This window comes from Toxoplasma gondii, chromosome IV (assembly GCF_000006565.2).
Source record: "Toxoplasma gondii ME49 chromosome IV, whole genome shotgun sequence".
Taxonomy (NCBI): Eukaryota; Apicomplexa; class Conoidasida; order Eucoccidiorida; family Sarcocystidae; genus Toxoplasma; species Toxoplasma gondii.
The window spans coordinates 44273-63210 of NC_031471.1; the positions used below are offsets into that span (position 1 = coordinate 44273).

Here is an 18938-nt window from a genome sequence, read left to right on the forward strand (position 1 = left end):
ATCCAGGTGCTGCGTCGCTCTTCCCTAAGCTATTCCCATCCGATGCGCATTCATGGGTGCTCCTCGAGACCCACCATCAACGAACGCACCATCGGCTCGACACGCACAACTCAGTTCCCACGCCCCTGACGCTCGCTTCGTGATAAACGCGTGTGTCTCGCAACGCCGCCTGCGTGAATGTGCGCAGTCCCGATGGACCACAGGACACTACTCTACCCCTCACACTCGGTGCCACTGTTCCCCTACGACCCCCCTCGCGCCGGCCCGCTGCGCAGATAATCCCACGAACAGTCGCCCTCCCTACAAAGAGAAGCAGACTGCACCCGCCACCGTCGGCTACCATGCTTCAGGTTTCCTGTCCGGGGCGTCGGGGCCTGAGAAAGCCGCTCGTGAAGCTCTCGCGGTCCTAAACATGCACGGGCCCAACCGACATCAGTATCACAGCGACCTGCGTAAGATGTTTTATGGACGCCACGCATCGCACCACTTTTCGTATCACGACAGAGGTAGAATGCCAGCAACTACGAGGAGGCTGGTGGCCTGCTAGGTGGCGGCGGCAAATTACGATGCCGCACGAGATGTGTGCGCAGCAATGTGGGTAGGACCACAAACCATAGTGCTAAGCCGTTCGTCGCGCCGCAGGCGACCTTTACAAATGATACACCATACGGAAGAGGCCACCCGAAAACACCAAGCAAAAAGCGCGCGCCTGCACACCTGTGCGTCTGTCTCAGACAGAGACCCAAGGCACCCGTATTAGTCTATCGACGTGCTTCGAGCTGCCGCAACACGTTCCTCATCCACACGAATGCTGCAGTCAGACGGAAGCCAAATGCATGAGTGTAAGGTGGCATACCACGACGGACAATAAGCAGGTAGCCCGTGGCGCCCCGGCGCAGAAGCGATGCAACATCGCGACCCGAACGCACGAGTAGAGGCGAAAGCCACCACCACAAGGGACGCCGGGATATCCACAAGCTGAGGAGAGATGAGGGTAAACATCAAACATAGATGATGCTATGGTGTCCATTGGGTCACGTTGATTCTTCGAGCACGAGGTGCCTGTCATCGTACTATACCAACACGGACGCCGAGACCCTTCAGATGAGTTGTCAATTCGGGCGGGTGCTGGGTGGAGGCACGAATAACTGCCAGGGCCTTCCGCGACCAGACACGAGCGGATGCTGTCCAGTAAAAGCGTGAATAGGAACGACCTATCAGAAGCACCTCCATAAATCCGAGCATGCCACGTGCGTACTTTTGGAGCCTGAAAACGATAGACATTGGACACTCAACGCACTAGAGCTGAATTTGAAGGACTGCTCCGCAACCACGCGCGCTCCCCATATGTCGGCTTTCCCTACACTGCAGATTGAAAACAATAACAACACACCGAACCCGTCAGACGCTTCCAACGTGTGTGAAACAGAAGTGACATTCGCAACCGGTTCTATTGATTCACATGCTGAGAGCCTCCTCAATGCATTCCCCTTGAGAACGGCGCGACATCCCAACAGTACAAATACCGTGTGTCGGTGAACTTGCGTTACAAAGCGGACACTGTGCACCACTACGGCCCGATGGTTCTGTGAGAACAAGGTTCCTTTCATTGCGACCTAGGACCAGTCGTGCCAAAACACGACGCGCCGCTGATTCCAACTTGAATGAAGGAGACGAGTCTCCATGTGTACCAGCAGTCAGCGTCCGCGATCAGGCACGAAATGCAGCCTAGCACTTGATGTCGCATGGTTCACCCAGCCAACAGTTTACAGAAACCCACAATACAGCATGACACATGTATGATGATGAGGGACAAAATCCGGGACCAGATTGGGAGCAGACAGGGGATGGAGGCAGTGCTGATGCAGCTGGTCGGCAGACGTGCCCACCAGACATTCTCATGCACCTGACAGGTATCCACCAAGCTTCGCATCCCCATACTGTCACAGCGAGAGCCTCTACAGCATCCGACAATGAAAACACGTCACGGGCTGCACCGCAGTAACTTGCCTTCCGACTTGAGGGTCGCAATAGCATACAGTTTCCCAAGGCGTTCACACAGTTTCGCACAAGTCAACGTAGGGAGTTGTGTCCGGGCTGAAAGGCATATTCCTGGAACCTTACTAACACCTTCTGAACGCGTTTAAAGACATAAGGGCGGCAGGAGCGACACTGTGACAGTGCACAGTACGGTCTGAACCAGGGGTCACCTGCCGCGCCTTGCTGGGATTGGTGTGACGCCTGGCTTCTTCCCAGGCTAGTGCGTCCAACGCGACTTCAACCGCGGTCCGCACGGTCTGCCACCATTGCAGACTCCATCCGCATGGTACACACAACACCTGTCCATGCATCTGTGCCCCCGTCCAAGCCTCCGGCGTGGCTCGCGTCATCTTCAGTGAGTGAATACGCCGAATCGCAATGAACTACGTGACCGCATTCAACCCCAAACTCAACCCCTCATCACCTCTTCCTGCTGTCCCTCGATAATGCACGAGCGCAGCGCCGCCGCACAGACAATTTCAGGCACTACGGCCTCTTTCTACCGCGACCAACAGACAGCCGCTGTCGTCCTCCGGCGGCACCCTCCACCCGTCCTGCCCGTCCGGAGGCAGGGTCATGGGAGCACCGAGCAGTCCCTCATGAGTCTCTCTCTGTCGAGCAGATGTGCATGATCATCCGACTTTAGATTTACAATGAATTGCAGAATGCGTCAATACGCGGCACGATGTGATACACATCATGTCACAGACGGGATGTGACCATCCACGGGCCCGCAAGTGACCCGATGAAGGGCAACCACGAAATGTTGGAATACTCCAACAGTGTAGGTGCAACTGTGTCGGTTGGGAAACGGCGACTAAGGCTACCCCCTTCTTGTGACAGCTGATGGCGAACCAACCGCCGCGCCGCAGACGACCCTGACAACAAATGTACCCTCAAGACACCCCAAAACGCCGGGTGAAAAGCACCCGGATGCACATGTGTGACGTTGTCTAAGACAAAGGCCCAAGGCACCCGTATTAGTCTATCGACATGCTTCGAACTGTCGCAACACGTTCCCTATCCATGGGACTCCCTTATCCATGAGCCATACAACAAAACAGACGTTTGCGCTCACGTTGACAGCGATCGCGGACGTCCCCGGAGCACTTGACCTATCAGATGCAAACGCGATGCAACATCGAGACCCGAACGCATGAGTAGACGCAACATGCACCACCACAAGGGAAATCGGGAAATCCACCAGCTGAGGAGAGATGAGGGTAAACATCAAACATAGATGATGTTATGGTGTCCATTGGGTCACGTTGATTCTTCGAGCACGAGGTGCCTGTCATCGTACTATACCAACACGGACGCCGAGACCCTTCAGATGAGTTGTCAATTCGGACGGGTGCTGGGTGGAGGCACGAATAACTGCCAGGGCCTTCCGCGACCAGACACGAGGGGATGCTGTCCAGTTTAAACGCGAATAGGAACCAGCCACCAGCCCCATGCCACGACGTCTCGAAATGGCCCGGAGCCGGACTGTCCTGAACCGTGAGTTCCTCGCGAGAATCGTCCCCAGCTGCGTCACCGTGGTCGCACTCATGAATCGTAGTGGGTGTTCAGTGGAGACCGCGCGACTGCTTAACAACGGAGACTGGGCACGAGCGAAGGCACAGACGCGGCACCAGACACACGGTGGACGCATCCAGAGGCGCGTGAAATGGCCGTCGACCGCCCATGGTATCTCGCTGGCGACGTCATGTTGCCACGTTTATCTCTGTGCTGGTGTATCTCGAGACGCCGTGGAACGCGCTGGATAAAGACGTGCGACGGCAAACAGGCCGGCTGCTACTCCTTTGCTCGGAACAGCGCCACTGACATCTCCGTGAAACACGTATTCCAGAATCAACGGAGGAACGCCGTGAACCCCGCACAATGAATGTAGGATGAATAGCCTATTGCTGTGGCATTTTGTCCGCGCCTATCGCGACGTTGCCCCGCGACAGAGTCACGTTCTATCCTTGTCGCGAAGACCCGCGCCACCTACCGCCTGAGACCCAAAATCCACGGACAGCAGCGGCGCGGCCTGAGTCACACGGCCGAAGCATCAACGAGGGCCAGAAACAGTGAACCGCCACACCTGCATTCATGCGGTCACGTCGTTGTCATGGCGTCCTGTTTCCCACTAGGACGCTGCTTGTTCAGGCGAATTCCGGTGCGGTGCCGAAAGTCAAGAATCGTATGAATGCGCCGTCCGGTCAGCTCCATTTGCTCGCTGCCACACTGGTCTTTGCCATGGAAGCACAGGGTGAGCTGAAAAAGGACCCGCGGGCGCCGACAAACCTTACGGCTCTTACGCCAAAAAGTGCAGTTACGGCTGCTAAAGAGTGCCTAATTCGTTAATGCACAGGATAGAAACGAAGCAAGCTGTGCGTTTCAGCCGACTCCAATCGCGGATGATCAACTAGTGACACAACGCTCGAGAATGCACGGAAAACCATACTCGCAGGCGCATATGAGGCTCAGTCCAATACACCAGACACGACGATCCCTCTTAGTCTTCCACATGTATTGAAGCGTTGCACCATGCCCCTCGCCGATACAGCTGCGACGGTAACTGGCAGAAATGTCTTCTTCCGCAGGTGAAACACGACTACTACCAACAACCCTGTGGCACCATGATTACATCGCGATCCGGCCGAGATGGACGTGAGCCTGACGAATACACCAGGTGCCGTAAGGTACAATGAAGATCGAGAAAGAGCCAACAGTCATGCGTTCTGGTACACTTCTATGGGCCACCAGATCTTTTTGGTGTGTCGAGAATTCTGTTTCACTCGTTCACCTGTTGCAACAGAAGTGCTGCGATGTTTCACACCAGTGTTCACACCTAGCATGGACAACCTGTGGCATCACTTCCACGTGGCACGGTCTGCCGCAGCACACAATCCGGCTTACGGAACAACGTCACTGGCAATTTGCACCCCGCTCACTATGCCCAATGTCAGTGACACGCGCGTAAATAGAGCGTACTTTCAGCACCTGTCGGAAGCCCACAGTGTCCTCTCCAGACGCCTGAGCATGAACGCGTTGTCGAATCTGCTCATTGCTCATTCACACGTGCTGTTACTTGCCTGCTCCCGCAAGCTTCCAATATCAATACACAGCCAAGAGACCGACTTTCACATTCGTTTCTGAACCACGCACCTCATGATCCTCGATATCATGCACCTCCAGAATTTCCGGGGGTACTCGAAGGCAGATTGCGTGCGCATCCAGGCAGTGGTCTCCCTCTCCGTAATTAAATCGAAATTCATGGCCACCTACGCTGAGAGCCTGAAGAGGAAATAGAGAACAGCGCGGCAGCGGCTGCTATGTGGGCGAACATGGCTGTACCAGACAGGGTGGACCTTTAGCTGTGAATCGCTGGCACCGACCTGCAACATTGCCTGTCACTGGAGTGCTGCCTCCCGTGAAGTCTTCCAATGTGCTGCCGCATACCGGGCTCGATGCAGACGCGAACTGGTGGCCACGGTCCACCCAGCTTCACACCTCAGCCCGCCCTCAGAACGCCTGAATCCGTCCCTCAAATACGCAGTGACAAGATACGCCACAGCTCATCCGACTACTTCTGTGTCGCGGCGTCTCCCGATAATCTGCCCGCAAATGTCACACACACATACAAGCCCCCCAGCTAGCACCGCTTCCAACCAAGAACAACGACGTCCCCTTGGCGTCCTCCCGTGCCATCCGTAACTCCCGCTCTCATGCACGGGAGCCACAAGCCTGTCATTGTCGGGTCAATGTATGGGATCAACTGAATCAGCATACTTGCTGGTGATGACGGCACACGCCACGTACATATCGTGGAAGGGAGTGGCTTGCAGGAGATACGAGCAGCCTGAGGACTTGTGTAAAACCGCGCGGCGAGGCGTTGGCAATTCGCGACAACTGTACAGGCGAACCTTAGACTACTACCGAAGCACTGGTGCCTCAGAGGATCCTGTCTAGGATGCGCACAGGAAACGCGGTATGACAGCTGGGACTCTGATCAGTGTCGTTCGGCGTTCGAGAGAACCCCCGACACCGGCAGTCAGAGAAGACCAGCCCGCGAACCTGCACCCGTGTAGGACAGATGAAAATAGCTGTTCCTCGATATCCCTTTGCATGTTTCGAGCCTGTATGACAGGCCATCCATCCATGAGAGCCAGGAACGCACCAGACAGAAAATTATCCGCCCGCATTCAGGCACAACACAACACAGAAGGATCTGCAGGCAGCACCCAACCCAAGCGTGACCCCGGGCTCCCATTGCCGGAAACGCAGCGAAACCAAGCGACGACGCGTGCCGAAACGCAGGTTAGGAAGAAAGGAATATCAAGCGTCAATTCGCCTGCAATTCTGATTGCCCCTCTACCTCAAATGTTTCGCGAAGATGAGCTGCTTCAAGTCACTGTCCGCGAACCGGCGTGGTACCCGGTTCAACTCCTCCGAAGAGCGCCGTTGACTCGGCCGGTTATTCCGCCACACCATATGCACGAACCCCTGCCCATGACCCTCCCCTGCAGACCACGAATCTTGTCCTAAACCCTGCCAGTGAAGGTCGCCTGCAAAGCGCCTACTTCCAGTAGCTGATAACAGTCGCGGCCTCCTCACCATGCGTAAACATAGGTGACTGCGCATCTCCGTCCCCTTTCATGACAGTCGCTCACTTGTCTTCTCTCTGCATCCATCCAATCAAAATGTTTTGTCTGCTCTTCGACGGCCGCAGCCGGTGCCGCAGCCTTCCCACCATGGATGATGTGACGCGGAGAAGACGCCCGAATAGAGGATCGCATTTGCGTACAGGTGGCCATCCATCATAAGCGCTCGCCTCGCGTTGGTCGTCTTCGTAAGCCAGGAGCAACATACTGCGGTAGCCTGAACAGGAAAAAGACGACTGCATGACAGGGACACTATGCGAACACTACCAGTTTCATCCGACATAACGGCAACCGGTGAAATCTTACTAGTGAGAGAATGTCGTCTCAAATTTTACTAATTGAGGTATGACATACCGAGCTGTAGACCAGCGCGTTGCGAAAGAACCAACACTGATTCTAACAAAGCCCACTGGGCACACAAAACTCATAAACACATTTCTGTCACTCGTATCGTGGTACCAGCGCGTCGGCCGTATAGTCAATCGAGGGGTTTTGCAAGTAGTATTGAACCGGCAGACGATACTCAAGCCGTTTAACTCCTTGCCTCCGCTCTGCCTCTATCTTCGACCATGCAGCTACCGTCCACAGACGACCGTCCAGTTGAACCACTTCTCCCCAAAGACGATGTAGTGCAGTTGCCATTGTCCGGTGTCACCTGTCACCTCTGCTGTTCTGCAGGACACTCCTAATTCACTCTCACCCGCAAAAATATCCATCCAACAAATGCTTCACCATATTTCCAATCTGCCTAAGTCTGTGACGTGTGCCTTCGAGCCACCATGTTTGTTGAGTCGCTGGAAGCACGCGATCCCAGCCGTTCACAGCCAATCGACTTTGTGCGAGGAGAGCGGGTAGTGCCCGCAGGCCCGTCCCCAAGTAGCGTCGCAGCGAATCCGCAACAACACGCACAACGATTTTACCTAGCCGCTACAGGTTTTACTCTTAGCCAGGCATAGTGCCTCTCGTGCAAATGAACAGGGGCCGCAGCGACACTCCTCTCCTCAAAGATACTAGCGTCCCTTCGTGAAGATGTTTCGGCAAGGTAGCTTACACGAGCAGGATTGGCGCATGTACTGAAGGCACAACCATCAGCTGCATTACTGAGTCTACCCGAACAAACGAACATATTCCCGCACGGAGTACGAACACGACGTGCATCGGGCTGCAACGTGGCGCTCATGTCACGCTGTCACCGTCCGAGCCTGTAAGGCTGCACACCATCGCATAGATGAGTCGCCTAGGAAACGAGCAGACCTCGCGAGGACGACAAGAGTGAATTCAAATACTATTGTAAAAGCAACTTTCACTCATTTGTTACACGTGAACAGGAACAGGATTCATCTCGTCACACGATTCGAACAACCATGCTGCGACGTTTGAACATGCCGTTCTGGTCTCGGGCCGCTGATACGCTCTAGTGGCTGTCGACGCTCTCTATCACACACGAGCCAAACACTCCTCGATATCACGAACTCGCTGCATCGCAGCCCATTATTTTATGCTCCACAACTGGAACCCGCTTCATGAGCCCGTACTCGCTGCCCCTGACGAACCCGCAGTGCTTCCTTCCATCCATCCTCACGGCTTTCATCCTTTCACTGTCTCTAACATCCCTTCAAACACAAAGCGTCGTCCCCGCCGTAAACCTCACCTGAAAGGCCGTTCAACACTGCCCGCATCACAGGCACATAGAGACTTCACACCTCGCCGATCCTCGCAAACAGTTCACATGACTCCGAAATAATGAAATACAAGTCAGCAGATTGCAATGGCACTGCGTTTTAAATCATGTTACAGAATGCCTATTTGCTGCTAGCCAACCTGAAACTCACACACGAGCGGCCAGGACCCCACTGACATCACAGCCCCTGAATTCATAAATTTGCTTTTTTCAACGCGTTCCTACGTCCTGTGAGAGAACACCGGATTTGGCGAACGTGCTGAGTCTGGGATCACACGCGGTCACCACCCATGCATTCAATCTTCTTCTACAAGAAAACGAGAAATGCCCCAAGAAACGTTTCCCAGTACCATCGCCGCGCGTACGAGACCACCAGCAGGACGACTGACTGAGCCGACTCACATTTCGCTCACACCAGTCAGGCACCGGCATCGTGTATACTCAGGATCGGCACGGACTGAAACGACACTTGTATCCTCATGGAGACCGTTATCCTCTCAAACAGGATCCGAGAACGCAGCTTGCACACAGAGGACTGCTTCAGTGACGAGTCACCCTGACATCAGACCATTTCAGGAGTGCACGAAGGAATAGCGGCCGTGTCGCATGCAGACACACGCCGTGGTGGATCCAGCTGCACGCAGCACGTGGCCCAGTCGTGACTACACTTCAGCACCGTCGAGTGCAGCACCAACATGAGATGCCTGAGTAGGAAACAAAAGGCCGAGGAAGATATGAGTACCAGGTGCGCACCCATCAGAAGTTCTGACGAACAGTCCGTCTCATGCAGTCCGCCAAGCTGCGTTGGCTCCAGTCGCTGTCCACGAACAGGCACGTTCCATGGTACAGTCTTCCCCGTTAGCGTTGTCGACTTGGACAGGCGATACGCGGAGGCACGTATCACTGCTGCAAACCTCCTCCGCCGAGCACGATGCGAATAGCCTTGACACGGCTACACTGCAAATTCTAACTCTCTCATTCAAACCCTCATCGAGGACACTCGCATGAAGTGTGCGTACGGCAGCCAGCTGACGAAAGCCATGGTGGAACCCTCGCATGATTTGGCATTACGGTCCTTGTACGACATGGTCCTCAAGCTACCACGGCAGCCCCTGACCATGCAAGCAGCGGTACAGAGGAGGCATCTCCCAGGACGGGATCCGAAGTGTGTTGTTCATCGACAACAATGCACGCGTTCGCCTCTGAACGCGCCGGACGCACTCGCGACCAGATCCGCGGCGCTCCGAAGCAATAAATGCCGTTTTCGTCGTCATCTAAATCCTCCACACCTGCATCTGGGTCACGTTCCAATGTAAGCAGTCGATTGACGAATGCCAGAACGACGAACATTCCTGACCCGTCTGACACAGTTGACAACCGGAAACGCCTTACTGGCGTGGGAAAATTCCCTCGTTAACCTCTGTGCTGCTTTGTCTCAGGAAGCATCCCAAATCCACGTACAGGATCTGATATCGACGTGCTAACAGGGAACGGGGCGTGGAATGCCCATATCATGATAGTTGCCACAAACTACGGCAACATCCATTCCCTTGCACCTCCGATTGAAAATATGATGAAAGTCCCATTTGACCCCCTGAACCCTGGCAGCTGTTCGAAACTCTGTGCGTCTGTCCGGATGACTGATTTGCTCGCGTCAGTCCTCGTCCCTTCCAATCAAAAGCAAGGAGATCTTTTTTCTCTCATCCTATGCGAACTCATCACCATTGCTGACACGGGGGAGGCGGGTGTCAGAAGCACTACTCCCTCTCATAACACTGTAACGACACTGAATCTGTAAACCAGCTGTTTTCATTGCGTTCCTACGTCCTGTGAGAGAACACCGGATTTGGCGAACGTGCTGAGTCTGGGATCACACGCGGTCACCACCCATGCATTCAATCTTCTTCTACAAGAAAACGAGAAATGCCCCAAGAAACGTTTCCCAGTACCATCGCCGCGCGTACGAGACCACCAGCAGGACGACTGACTGAGCCGACTCACATTTCGCTCACACCAGTCAGGCACCGGCATCGTGTATACTCAGGATCGGCACGGACTGAAACGACACTTGTATCCTCATGGAGACCGTTATCCTCTCAAACAGGATCCGAGAACGCAGCTTGCACACAGAGGACTGCTTCAGTGACGAGTCACCCTGACATCAGACCATTTCAGGAGTGCACGAAGGAATAGCGGCCGTGTCGCATGCAGATACACGCCGTGGTGGATCCAGCTGCACGCAGCACGTGGCCCAGTCGTGACTACACTTCAGCACCGTCGAGTGCAGCACCAACATGAGATGCCTGAGTAGGAAACAAAAGGCCGAGGAAGATATGAGTACCAGGTGCGCACCCATCAGAAGTTCTGACGAACAGTCCGTCTCATGCAGTCCGCCAAGCTGCGTTGGCTCCAGTCGCTGTCCACGAACAGGCACGTTCCATGGTACAGTCTTCCCCGTTAGCGTTGTCGACTTGGACAGGCGATACGCGGAGGCACGTATCACTGCTGCAAACCGCCTCTGCCGAGCACGATGCGAATAGCCTTGACACGGCTACATTGCGAAATCTAACTCTCTTATTCAAGCCCTCATCGAGGACACTCGCATGGAGTGTGCGTACGGTAGTCAGCTGACGAAAGCCATGGTGGAACCCTCGCATGATATGGCATTACGGTCCTTGTACGACATGGTCCTCAAGCTACCACGGCAGCCCCTGACCATGCAAGCAGCGGTACAGAGGAGGCATCTCCCAGGACGGGATCCGAAGTGTGTTGTTCATCGACAACAATGCACGCGTTCGCCTCTGAACGCGCCGGACGCACTCGCGACCAGATCCGCGGCGCTCCGAAGCAATAAATGCCGTTTTCGTCGTCATCTAAATACTCTACACCTACCGACTGGGTCGGCAGCCGATTGAAGAAACGATTGACGAATGACATGACGGCAAAGCGCCCTCACCCATCTGATGCAGTTGACAACCCGACACACGGTTGCTGGCGTCGGAACATCCCCTCGTTAACTTCTATGCTACCCTTCCCCAGGAAAGGTTTCAGCCCCAGGTGCAGATTCTGACATCGACGTGCACAGAGCGTAGTGAGCGTGAACTGCCCAACTGGGCTCATCTGCCACAAGTCATAACAGTAGCATCCAGTCGCTGGCGACACGAATGAAATAAATGTTTGATTTTGCATTGAACCCGGTGAGTCCATCAGGTCTTCAGCAACTCCGTGCGTTCGCTCCGACTCCTGATTTCCTAGCGCCAGTCCTTGTCAATCCTTACCCCGCCAGCGATCGTCTTTTCCCACAAACGGAAACGAGCTAATCATGCCCGCATACCGTGTCTCCATCTCTTCTGCGTCCTCGAGAGGGGAAGCCATCATAGCCGAACTCCATCCGGTAGCCGATCAACCTCCACGCGACATGGGGGTCAGCATGTGATCCCCTCCACTGGCCGGGAACACGGTACACGTGGGAGAAGTTACGTGGAAAACAAATGTCGGGAAAGAGACGCGCATCATGGAGTCAACCTGGTCTAGTTACGAGGATCTCCCTTGGCGTCTGGTTCTGCTGGCATGAGGTTGCTCTCGTCGCGCTGTACCCACGGGTGTGGCGCGGCACCACACACTGGTGTCGGCGACTCGTTCGAGTTTTAAGCGGCACCACCCGTAGCTGTCGCAAACGCCCTGGACGAAGCAACGAAGCTCCCCCACGACATGGCATCCTCAAGAAAAGGAACCCCGTCCTTGTCAGCGCTACCACTGATACACGCGTAACGCCAGCGTACAGTCAACGACTACCGAAACCGCGGATGTCTCCCGTGCACACTTTGGATGAAGCGCTGGAAAAACTCGATAACGTTCAGGTGTGGCATCTTCCGCTTGCAGTGAGAACCTTCCAAACGCACACTACTCTGTAAGCACTCCGATGCTCTCATCACGCTCAAAATCGCTACGTCTCATAATCTTCATAAAACACAAACACCTGCTGAGTCGCTGGTCCCAACCATTCAGTTCGCCACTGCTGCTATTCTTTCCATGCGGTGCACTGGCATTCTCTCTTCGAATCCAACTTCATGACACCTACCGTTGCAAGCTGAACGCACCAAAACCAAAGCAGCGGCAGGTGTCATATTGTGAGCACACCCATTCGTGTGAAATGGCGACCACGCATTGTTTCTGATTAGCTTGCTGCGTCCCTCGAAGTATCCACAACGCTGTGTAAGACTTGGCGTCGGTGCGCATGCCGTCGAGTGGCCGCACATTACCCTCGACCACACGTCCACCGTTCTACTCCCCATGTCTCCCCCAACACTCACAAAGTATCTATGGCCTTTTAGGAGTCCTGTGGAGCACGTTTTGCCTTCCTCGACGCTAGGTCACTGCGTGGCCCCACAATGCATCACCACAGGCCCCCAGAGCAGACAATCCCACGAGCTGTCGTCCTTTCCCCACCACGACAAGGAACTCCCCGTGCTGTCCCCTTGTGCCATCCTTCACTTGTGATCTCGTGCACGTGAGACGTTCTCGAGTCTGTCGCTCTCGCGTCAAGGGCCGTGCTCAGTTGAATTCGACAACACCTGGCCTGGTGTCAATAACCTGTTAGTGACGCCACACAACGCGGTGCGAATCATGCAGCAGAGGTGGATGCCTGGAGCTGGGAGCCTCAGGAGGCATTGCTCAAGACCGTGTCGGCTGGTTCCGCCGTATGAAGACAACGCTCCGCCAGCTATGCGGTTAGCAACTTGGCAGCAGCGTCCAAGGGGATCCTGCCCAGGATCGATACGAAGCATGCGTTGCGACTCTCATCTGGGATTTCCGTTAAGAAGCGAGTGATAAAGAATCCCTGGTGGGAAAGACATACGGGGACACGTGCGCCGCAGTGGAAAACGTACGACACCGTCACACCTCTCTATTCATCCAGAATTGTCGATTCACACAACGACAACCTAGTAACACGGGGTATCACAGTTCATGCGCAATACTGCCCTGTGACCGTGAACACCGCGGACGAACGAGTCGCGACAGGGGCTGAGGAAAGCGACGCGCGCCAAAGATGGTATCAGATTTCGTCGCGAGGACCGTCCTCTCTCGTTTGTTCTTCGAAAGCTCGGCTTCTCTACTATTTCTACACCAACAGCTGTGTTGCGATACTTCGGACCACTGTTCTCGCGTCGGATGAGCGACAAGCGGGATAACTTGCAGAAGCCATTGACTGCCTTCATCAAACGCGACATCCAGTTTGTGGCATGAAGCCTTTGCGGATTCATAAACCCTCACTTAACTCAATGCCGTTGACACGCGCGTAACGATAGCGTACTCCCAGTAGCTGCCGAAACCCAGAGCATCCTTTTCTGATGGCTGAGGATAAAAGCAGTTTTGAAGCGGCTTTGCATGCCGTCACGGCGTTTTTTCGACTGGCTCAGGTATCCCTTTAAAACGACACGCTAACACCGCGCCGACCGCCGAGGTCGGTTTCGAAGGAGGCGCCTCATCCTTCTCATGACACACACTGACACGCCTCACCACTCGCTAGATCCACTCTCATACAACTCGCCGACTTTGTTAAACAGCGGACTGGAATTCTATCACCAACTTCAAAGTGCTATGGACGTACGTCTCGAGCCTGATTCCGTGTAAGATAAAGGCGCTGCAGCGACCACGATATCTATATGAACGCAGGCGAATTGCTGGGGAACTGGTGTTGCCTTTCTGGCTTGCAAATGTCGCGCCATGCCTCTTTTGGCAGCTGCGGAACAAGCCATGGCAGCTGCGGAACAAGCCATGGCAGCTGCGGAACAAGCCATGGCAGCTGCGGAACAAGCCATGGCAGCTGCGGAACAAGCCATGTACCAAAAGGTCAACTACGAGCAGATATCAGCAGCTGTGCCAGATCTTGAGCACGCGTAGCCCGAAAGAAGGCATCTGTCACCCCCCGCGTAGTAACGTCCTTTCCCACACAACGCCCGTCGCATGAATTGCCACAGCGCATCGGACCGCAACAGCATGAGAAACACTTCCTATTCATGTATTTCCTACGCATCTTGATTCAACTCCGTCAGTCCTATGAGCCTTTGGCAGAATGAATTCCGCAAGGTATGGTACCTTCCACCAAGAACAATGAACTGTTTCTACCCTCATTTGGTGGCATTCGTTCTCCCGGCTGTCCTGGGCGGGGTGACCCGTCAGATGCACCATCTCCCCTGCCAACACAGACCCGTCAAGAACTTTATAAATTCTGCAGCGTCTGCCTACGGCCTGTGATGGAAGCCGCAATTAGCAGAGGCACTGAGGCTGGGACCATATGCCGTCTCCACCGTACAGCCCACAGTCATCTCCATCACAAAGACAGGTGCCCGATAGCCCCTATCGAAGTTGCACCGCAATCCACACGCACTTCCATAACGCCGTAGAATTCTGCCAATCCTATACAGATGTCTCATGTATTGGATAGACATCATGCCCCTCGTTGGGATCAGTACGGACCGCAGCTGCACTTTTGTCGTCATGAAGACTAGGCTACGGGGACTTCCCCGAAAGAACAACTGTCACCTTGTACGCAGAATACAGCGCAGGAGAAGCTGTACGACGTACCCTGGCCCATCCGCAACCCTGCTTCTATGGTCGGGAGCACTACGTACAAAAGATTCAGCACAGCGGAACGCTGGAGAAACGGTAAGGATGAATATTACGCTCGAAGTTAGGTACGATGCGCACAACTCTGTCGCGGTTGGCCAGCGACAATGAGCTGCATATATTGACCCTATTCCAACAGGACTTGCGTCTTACTACGCGCAGTAAAGCTGCTCTCGCCTCGTGTGGGCGATGCGTGGAGTCCCGTATAGCCCTGGTCGTAGACAAGGGTCTGACACGAACCATAGCCCGTGGCACGACAGCAGTTGCCAAAAAGACCTATAAAGATCGCCACTGATACTCTCGCGAGGAGTGCGTACTTCGGTGGACTGCAGAAACCCGCGGGTCGCCACACGCATGTAGGCGCATGAAGTGTCAACATCTCTTAGGAAAATATCAAGCACGTTCTTCACCAACGGTCGTTCCTCCACCAGACGCCTTGCCGTAAACTGACACTGCCTCATACGCGCCTTGCGTGCACATCCCGAACTCGCTCCTCACCCACACTCTACCATGCATCCACCGCATGCTCAACGACAGCCAGCAAGCAGCCACGTAGACAAGCATGCAACATGAAACAGTTGAAACACCTGCTCATCGCCTTTCTCTCGTCCCCCGGCCTGGCCCGCTCTTACCACAGAACCGCAACACAAAGCCAGCGCCAACAGCGAGCAAGGATAGAGCATTCAAACTCATGCAAGCACACAGTGATGACAGTCCACAAAGCTTTACGTCTTCTCTGCGTAAGCCTGATCGCCATGGAGTGCGACAGATACCACACCTTCCCTTGGTCGCATTTTGTGTCCCACGCTCAAACACAGCTCTGCCGGAAAGCCTATGAGACTGCTTAGAATGTCCTGAAGACAGAACAGGCCACCTCAGGGAATGGTCGGGTATGAGCCACCTTAAGACTCGCCTCCGGTTCCGCGTTATCCACTTCAGCAACTGCCTTGCCCCTCCCCGCGCCTACATAGTCCAACTGGAGAAGGAATCCATGTAACACCGCGCGTGGTACGAATGCGCGATAGCGGATGTCGCACAACCTGCCCTCGTCCAGTGAAAATGCTTAACAGCCCACCGCAATGACGCAGACCCATCGCGCGAATCCAGCCGAGACCATGAATTATCACGCCTCCAGCAGGTTATCACAACCCTACGCTACTCGGTCATGCTCTTCCGCCCCTTTCCGAGTCGCCAGGTTCATGCTAGTGATCGGCGACGTCTCTACATGTAAGAGGCTATCCCGTCCCCAGTTAATAAGTTGATGCTTCAAAACTCGTACCATGTCATTCTGAAAATGAGAAACCGAGAGCGACAAGCAGGTCCAATTAGGCATGTCGAACCACTAACCCAACTCAGTACGGAGTTGGTGGCGCGACCCAAGATCCCGCGTGTCAAAAATACCTCCTCTCGAGCTGCAACGTATGCCGCTTGGTGTCAATGCACGGGGGGCCGCTGCGCACACGCGTGTCACCTGTGGCCCTCGGCGAGTCTTTCGTCCTCACAGTATCTCAGCCGCAATAACGGCACATTTCACATGAAACTACATTTGCTACCTAACAGCGGAAACAATGCAAACCGTCTCAACGGTACGCACCACCTCTGTCGCCACAATCACTATCCCGGAACACATATATCGCATCTACTGCTTGATTTCCAGAAATGCCCCTTTCTCCTGTATCCTGGAATCTCTCTCCTTAAAGGCTTTCTGTCCCGCTCGCTGACCGTGACCGCGCTTCTGCTTATTATGACTGAGTCGCGTGGACGTCACGGGGATCCCTTCGTCATGCCCTTCACAGGTGGCTTACAGCCTGGTAGCGAGACTCAGTCTTCCACTTTTGCTACGTGAACAAGCTCTCGCAGCACATCTTGACTCGAGTCTACAAAACCGACTCAGGACGGAGTTGGTGGCGCGACCCAAGATCCCGCGTGTCAAAAATACCTCCTCTCGAGCTGCAACGTATGCCGCTTGGTGTCAATGCACGGGGGGCCGCTGCGCACACGCGTGTCACCTGTGGCCCTCGGCGAGTCTTTCGTCCTCACAGTATCTCAGCCGCAATAACGGCACATTTCACATGAAACTACATTTGCTACCTAACAGCGGAAACAATGCAAACCGTCTCAACGGTACGCACCACCTCTGTCGCCACAATCACTATCCCGGAACACATATATCGCATCTACTGCTTGATTTCCAGAAATGCCCCTTTCTCCTGTATCCTGGAATCTCTCTCCTTAAAGGCTTTCTGTCCCGCTCGCTGACCGTGACCGCGCTTCTGCTTATTATGACTGAGTCGCGTGGACGTCACGGGGATCCCTTCGTCATGCCCTTCACAGGTGGCTTACCGCCTGGTAGCGAGACTCAGTCTTCCACTTTTGCTACGTGAACAAGCTCCCGCAGCACCTCTTGACTCGAGTCTACAAAACCGACTCAGGACGGAGTTGGTGGCGCGACATTTTTACCGTACCACACAGAAGTGGCAACTTGGTTACAGACGCCACGCATGGCGTCTAATTCTCTCGGCAGGCTTCCTTCCCATATACCACACAACTACTGTCCGTTTTCGGTCCTTGAACACTCTCAACTGAGACAGGTCAAATGCACCCAAAGTACACTAATAGGTCCACACGTCATGGTGCTTCTACCACGCGCTCAATAACTCAGAAATACCAGCCTTCACACGGATATGCGCCTGTAAGAGCCGAATGTGCGCGTGCCACGTGACACCAGTGAACCATCTACTCCCATTAACATTCCTCGTATAAGATGGTGTACTCTCGCGCAGAAATCATCCTCGCTCCTCAGAACAACCCGTCGGCATATACAGGTAGACGGAGCATTTCTTCTGTGGATTTCATCGAAAATCTTAATAAAGCAGCATACTGTGAGGACCTGTTGAATCACACCAAGACAGAATAAATTAGTGGCTCCGGATATGCTACAGAAGGTCCAAAAACTGTTACCGCGGTGGCAACAACTGACAGTGAGTAGCATCGAAGAAGCTACTCACTGTCAGAGCCCCAACACCAAAATCCAGATCCGAAAAATGCTCCTCATCATCACCCCAAACGCACCTACAATCCCTTGCAGCTCGCTGGACCCATCTTCATGCAATTTGCCAACTCCGCGCACCCCCTCACAAACGGCTCGCGTTTCGTTCTCAGCATCCAAATCCCGACGGCCTACAGCCTTGGACTGAAATCAAGAAACACAGATGGGACGGCAGGGGCCACGCTGTCAACAAATACAGGTGTGTCTGATACAGTGGCCAACGGTCATCGCTTGTCAGCATCTGACCGCCACGTTGTGGCCAGCTACGATATTCACTCTACATGCATATGCCACCGCACCGCGTGAAAACTGGCAACGATGCGGTCGCCATCAAGAGAACACGTCAAGCTTAATGCAACGGCTATTCCTCTTCCGTTCTCATCCGCCACCCCGTTACCGTCATCACGCTCACACTCCCCTGCAGCATGATTCACTCATTCAACGCCTCAGCCAAGGTATCTCCCCAGCACTGACGCACACTCGCCTATAAGGGCCTACAGTCTGTTCATGAAGGCCACAATTCATCACACACCTACAGTTGGCACGTGCGCGACCGACTGAGTCACGTCATGTCCTGCACTCGGTCCGAGTGGCGGACACCCACATCCCCCTCCTGCCCTGTAGACGCAACTCACCTCCAATATACATACCACGCGCAACTGTACCCCACCACGACACCACAGGAGTACAACGGTTGGGGCGCCACACTCGAGTAGACTCATCTCGTCTCAACGTCTCCAGAGAATACACAGAGAGTTTTTGTTCTTCACCAGCGAGATTGTCGCCACCAGGCACATTGCACGGAACTCACACTACCTCACACGCCTTGTGTCCACGTCTGCAACTCGTTCGTTACCCACACGCTGTACCGTACGTCCACGACATC

At 54.4% G+C, this 18938-nt stretch overlaps 2 protein-coding genes across 2 annotated transcripts; both read right to left on the reverse strand.

Moving 5' to 3' along the window:
- Positions 1-4956: 4956 nt before the first annotated feature.
- TGME49_206910 (hypothetical protein) lies at positions 4957-6301 on the reverse strand (the record flags this gene model as incomplete). Its single annotated transcript, XM_018779375.1, has 3 exons — positions 4957-5031; positions 5197-5325; positions 6209-6301. The coding sequence occupies 3 exons, from the start codon at positions 6299-6301 to the stop codon at positions 4957-4959; spliced, it is 297 nt and encodes a 98-aa protein (XP_018638086.1).
- Positions 6302-6611: 310 nt separating this feature from the next.
- TGME49_320780 (hypothetical protein) lies at positions 6612-8445 on the reverse strand. Its single transcript, XM_018783012.1, has 2 exons — positions 7744-8445; positions 6612-6909 (listed from the first exon to the last, which is right to left on the reverse strand). Exons 1-2 carry the CDS (start codon positions 7870-7872, stop codon positions 6727-6729), a joined length of 312 nt encoding a protein of 103 aa, XP_018638085.1. The 5' UTR covers positions 7873-8445; the 3' UTR covers positions 6612-6726.
- Between the last annotated feature and the right edge of the window lie 10493 nt (positions 8446-18938).

Bases quoted from the DNA above. Each gene is read 5' to 3' on its own strand.
- TGME49_320780 (XM_018783012.1), bottom strand. From the start codon at position 7,872: ATGAGCGCCACGTTGCAGCCCGATGCACGTCGTGTTCGTACTCCGTGC. The intron at 6,910-7,743 runs GTAAGCTACCTT...TTTCCTGTTCAG, and splicing joins CATGCGCCAATCCTGCTCGT to GCTACCGCAGTATGTTGCTC.